Source organism: Ailuropoda melanoleuca, chromosome 2, assembly GCF_002007445.2.
Source record: "Ailuropoda melanoleuca isolate Jingjing chromosome 2, ASM200744v2, whole genome shotgun sequence".
NCBI classification, from domain to species: domain Eukaryota; kingdom Metazoa; phylum Chordata; class Mammalia; order Carnivora; family Ursidae; genus Ailuropoda; species Ailuropoda melanoleuca.
In genome coordinates this window covers 35,923,867-35,929,866 of record NC_048219.1, presented here as the reverse complement: position 1 = coordinate 35,929,866, position 6,000 = coordinate 35,923,867, and the positions used below count along the sequence as shown (strand labels likewise).

The window sequence follows — 6,000 nt, the reverse complement described above, 5'->3', positions numbered from 1 at the left end:
AAAAAAAAAAAAAATCCTATGTGTCTCATGTCTGTGATCTCTCTAATGCAATCACCACTTCCTGGTGGGCCTAAGGCTTGGACTCCAGCCTTCCACTTCACAGTCCTGGACCATGGGAAAGTTAGAAAATCATATTAAAAAAAAAAAAAAAAGAAAGAAAATCATATTTTCACAACGTAAAAAGAAATACTCAGTTTTGGGACAATAAGAATCTGATAAAACAGTGAACCAATCCACTCTTGGTTTTGGATGGAGGAGCAGAGTAGTCATTTAATGAGAGTTAAGGAACAAAGGAAAAACCATGGGATCCACTTCACAAAGAAATATGAGAAAGCTAGAGGCTTTAGGCTCACCTACATTTTAAATGTGAACCATCTAACACCCCATACAGTTCAAACTCTTCCAAAGAAAGATGAACAGTGAATTCAACGGGGAGTTAAATGGGAAGGGGAAAGTATGCTGAGAAGGAAAAACTAAGGGAGCAAAATGAATGGGAAGTCATATTCACAGCCTAAACATATTTGCTGGAGCATCTGTGAAATGTTTTAGTTAGAAGATGATTTAGGAATTAGAAGGCTTTTTCTGCAAGCAGTGCAAATCGGTATCTTCCCGAACCCCACTAATGCTATGAATGTGTTTGTGCACACATGCGAACACACATGTACATGACTGGAACCTTGGGGAGAGGGCTGCTGTTGTATCTTATGGCCTCTAAGTGATAGTCACTAGATAACTCCAAGCACTTTGTACCCACTTCTGGCATAGTAAATGAGATTTAAGTAATGGGAAGTATAGATGAGAGCATACGCTCTGGAGTCGGGGAGTCTGGGTTTAAATTACATTTCTACTACTTACTGACTGTGCAACATTGAACATATTCCTTAATTTCTCTGAGCCTCAGTTTCTTTATTTGATTAATTAGAGACCTCACAGGTTAGTATGTCGGCTGAGTTAATAATACATAAAGGCCTGGCACATTGACACCAAAGTGTTTACTAAGTATCACAATCCTTATACCGAGCTCTTTAAATCCTTTTCTCCTCAGATTCTATTGATCCTATGAGGAAGCTTATCACAAGACATCCCCTCCCCCTATTACAGATGAGCAAGTGTGAGCCATGAAGGGGTTAATTAACTCGTCCATGAATTCACAACTAAATAGAACTAGGATTAGAACATAGTCTTAGTCACATGCCTAAAGCAGATTTCCTAACAAGTATGCAAATATGGGCACTCTAGCATCCCAGAAATTATGAATACCAACAAGCTATCTCCTCTCTGTGCAGCTGTCCTAATACCTGTATCAGAACAAGGGATTACGTCACACATGCGCATACACACAGTCACCTCCACCATGTGTAACGCTCCAAAAAAGGTGGAGAACCAAGGCACTACAGCACATCAATCGAATTTTGTTCCCATACCTTTGTATCCTCCCTTCCAGGTTGGTAACCCCAACAAGAAAAAAGGAGCTGTTTTATTTCTTTCAGAACAGATTTACTTAACACGCTTAGTAAAAAGCAGTTGGCTTTCAACAGAGATGTGTTGAATAAATGAAAAAAATGCACCAGAAAAAAGGCTCTGTAAAACCAAAGTGCAAATCAATTTCTTATAAAGCCAACTAAATGATTATAAACACTATTTATATTCAAATCTATATACTTACTACTGTATTTAGAAAAATCTGAAGTTATAAAATCAACATAATAATTATCATTAGTAAGAGCTATAATACTTGTTGAAATTTCACTGTACGGCAGGCTAAAGGCTTTATCACCTTATTTTAATCTCCACCACATCCCTCTGAAGGAAGAACCATGATTTTAATAGAAGAGGGCATGCTGAAGGTCATACACCAAAAACTGTTGCAGCCAGAATTTTAACACTTTCCATATCCATATCAAACTCTGTTTCTAAATTGTGGAAGGAACAAGATTATTTTTAAAAGAACATATATACACACATTTCACAAACCATAAAATCCACCCATTTAAATATATAATCCTGTGGGTTTTACTATACTCACAAAATGTGCAACCATCACCACAATCTAACTTTAGGGTATTTTCATCCTTCCAAAAGAAATTCCATGTACAATAGCAACTGGATCTAACTACATATACTTTATGCGCATAAAAGAAATGCAAATTCTTTTAAATAAAGCCTCCATTAAATACATGTATGAATGTATATTTGATACAGCTAATGCAAAGAAAATCATGAAAGGAACTCTGAAGGAGAAAGTATGACTTGGGTCTTTCTAATTTTATAATAGCAACATCACCATCGGTTTGAATAGAGCAAGTAATCAAGAGCTGACATCCACAGCCAACCCAGACTACTGTGGGTCAAACTGGGAGTTAAAGGAATTCTTAGCATTTTTGCATTCACAGCCAAATAGTAATACTAGGAGGAAATGTAGATCAAATACTGTATAACCCACTGTCTTTGACAGTCACTCTAATATATTGTGTTAAGGAGGGAAGTTTAGGAAAATAAAGTCACAAAAGTTGAGGAGATATAACATTTTCCTTTTCAGCATGATACACATTTTCTAAGAACCCACAGCACTGCATTTGATAATTGACAATACTCCCCAAAGCACAATTTAATGAACTCTGCATTCACTTCAAATAATGAAAAGGAACTCACTGTTGGTAAATGCATATTCTTCTTCATTTTCATCACTGTCATCTGACGGAGCTTTATAAGGAGGTGGGAGTTTCATTGGAGGTGGCGCAGTTCCTTGTCTCTGAAAATGCAAAATTTGAGAGAAGGGTTAATCACCTTTGCACAATCCTCTTCCTCAATGACAAACAGGCTAAAAAGATAATCTGGAAATATTCTGACGGTATCCAACCTCAGTCACATAACAAGGACTGGAAGACAATTTGTTTTCTTATATTTATGTTATTATGTAAGTGACCGTGATGTAAGCACACCGCTACAGAAAACAGGAATTCAAAAGCACAGCATTTAAGACTGTCGACCTACCCAGAAGAATGCATTCCTTTCACCAGTGAGAAAGTCAATTACGTATTTTATTTACACTGTTACCAACCAAGTAATTCAAATGAAAGACGTTTCAAAATAAATGTAAAAAGTATCCACTGTATTAATTCTACATTTAAAGTTTATTCAATTGTAGAAGGTACAGATTTATTTCTTAAAAAAAATAGTTGAAATACCAAGGTTTTGTAACTGAAAAAACATTCATCTGTAATTTATAGTCAACATACATTTTAATGTTTTAAAAAAGAAAGACATCTTTAGGATGAATACTTTTTGTATTTCTGTGTAAATATTCTTTAAATTTACCAAGTGATATAGCATAGAAATATTTGGTTCAAGCTTAATTAAAGTAGAACAAAACTCAACGATCAGATTACCTTCACAGAATGTAGACATTTTCTTGAATGCTGGGAAAAATAAAACATGCTAAGTTTACAGAGATCCAAGCTGCTAAAAAGAATAGGAGCTGATATACCCAAGCACTCCACAAATACCAAAATAACTGGATTAAGATTTGTTTTGCTACAGGATTTCAGCAGAGTACATTCAATTATGCTTTATATGACAAAACCACTAATGGCAGGATACACTCCAGTAAATGGACAATAACTGGTCCATTACAGAAAGCAGGCATGTAATAAATTCCTCCAAAGCAGAAAACACTATCTTGGATCCATAAACAAAAACACACACCCAAATTTATTTAAGATAATGTCTAACCAAAGCAGTATTTCATCTCTATGTAGAAAATCCAAAAATCAATAAAATTCAGGAATGATGAAGGAAGAGAAGATACCAAATACAAAATGCCTATTAAGCAACAAAAGAATACAGAAATGTGATCACACTATGTCTTTATTTTTTGGTTGGAAAAACTTAAAAATGAGTTAAATGAAGAGTAAAGGCAGCAAATGAATTCCTTTCAGTAAACCTTTTCCTCAGAACCAGATCATTCTAGGTCAAAAACAATACTTGGAACAAGAACAGCCAGCTTTTAACATTAAGAGATATAAATTCTCTCTAATGGTGTTTTAAAAACATATTTAAGAGGAAACTGTTTACACCACTGACTTATTAAAATTAACTTCTATCAACACTCTCAAAAAGAATATAGGATAAGCATGTCTTGGTTCCTCTGAAGTTTGAACGTGGGTTGCCATATACCTGGGGCATCTCTCTACGGCACAGGAGGGAGGGTTGGAGGCAGGACCTGGCTCTCTGTGGCAATGAAGGCTGGAGCAAGGTACATGCAAGGAGGCCAGTTGAATATGATCTCCATGAGGGCAGAGAAAATAGTGTGGTATCCCTCAGCTCCGAGAACAGAGCCTGGTACAAAACAGGCCTCCCTTAGCTATCTGCTGAATGAGTAAATAACTGGTTGTCAGTCATGCAGATTAGGTCTTCTAACATATTAATTTCCAGAAAAATGACAATGATGGAAAAGGTTCTTGTCCAATAGCTGTGCATATTAATTTTGTCTGGTAGAGATGCAAATTATTTTAGTCCCATAGGGAGGATAATTCCAAAGGTTATAGTTCTATTGCCCTGTAAGACATTAACAAAAATTTATTTGACAGAGAGAGAGTGCGCACAAACGGGGAGCAGCAGGTGGGGTAGAGGGAGAAGCAGGCTCCCCGCTAAGCAAGGAGCCACATGTAGGGCTTGATTCCAGGACCCTGTGATCATGACCCAAGCCGAAGGAAGATGCTTAACCAACTGAGCCACCCAGGCACTCCTGCATTCTTTCTTCGAACAATTAATAAATACTTCACTCTCTCCAATTCTCTCTGAACCAAGCTAACCATCTTTCTGGTCCCCTCATTAATGAGTTAAGTAAATAACCATACATTTTGCATAATAGGTCACATTTTTTTCTTAAATTATACTTTGTCAGTTATGAAGGTCCCACTGAGACGTTCAAGTAGACTCACCCCCCAGAACCAGTTAAAGAGTGATGGCTGAAGTATGCAATTCATGAGCTGCTTAAGCCCATATGCATGATTTCTTGGCACCCACAGTAAATCCCCAGTGGCAATAGAACTTTGTCTTTTTGACTCTGTTTCTCTTATTTCCAACCCTATGATTTTGTGTCTGATACTAAGCCAAGTTTGGTTCTGATCTGCACTTGGGCTGTTATTTCCTATCAGTAGCAGCAATAAATGGAGTTTGGTTTTACGGTCTGACAATTTAGTGGTGTTTGAGGATCTATTATATATTGGTTCTATAGGGATCTATTCTCTATAGGGTGAGAGACAACAGCAAAAGTTGTTAGTCTTTGTTTGCCTGTTGTTGTTTTTGGATAATAACAGGTTTTGAGTCCACTGGAAAGAACAGCTTTCAGACCAAGGGGTTGAGCACTTCTAGGTCTGCATGTGTCACACGGCTGAAGCTGGAGGACAGGAGCTGAAGGTGCTCTGTGTATCAGAAAGTGAGAAAAGCCCTTACCTCTCACTGCAAGAAATATTTTCCTACCTTCAGAGGGTGCTAATAAATTAGGGGGAAAAAATCTTTCTGATCTGTTTGTAGAGACTAATAATCATTAGTGAAAATCTAATATTCCTAGAGTTTTCCGGAAAATAGTAAAACTAAACTCACACTACCTTAGATGTGACAGACTTCTAATTAAACATCAAAATCCCTTTTTATAGAAACCACTAACTCAGAAGCATTTTAATGTAATAATCCGGATTCACAAAATCCAAGCGATTTGGTGATTTATCTGTAGAAACAGTTACACTTTCTCCCTGATATCCTTGATCTTATTGGAGTATAAAGCAAAAATATGTAAGACTATAAAAACATTGACACCAATGTTGTATGATCCCCACATGTCTACATCCTATGTATGTATACAGATATATAAAAAAGAATATCACAAATATTTACACATTACAGAGTACTGTCAGCCAAGTCTAAGACCTAGCACAATGTGGAATATCACGAGAGAACACTGCATTATCTCTTGCTGTTAAGAATAATCAAAGAGCA

General features: G+C 36.6%; 1 protein-coding gene across 8 annotated transcripts in view; it reads right to left on the bottom strand.

The window, feature by feature from the left end:
* Nucleotides 1-6,000, bottom strand: part of PATJ (PATJ crumbs cell polarity complex component) — a 341,090-nt gene that overhangs the window by 187,366 nt on the left and 147,724 nt on the right. For all 8 annotated transcript variants that reach the window (XR_004623211.1, XM_034653499.1, XM_034653506.1 and 5 more), the window contains one exon: nucleotides 2,653-2,752. Coding sequence is in view for 7 of the 8 variants with exons in the window: in XM_034653499.1 (XP_034509390.1) it covers nucleotides 2,653-2,752 (100 nt within the window). In the remaining variant the exon portion in view is untranslated. The remainder of the gene's footprint in view (nucleotides 1-2,652; nucleotides 2,753-6,000) is intronic.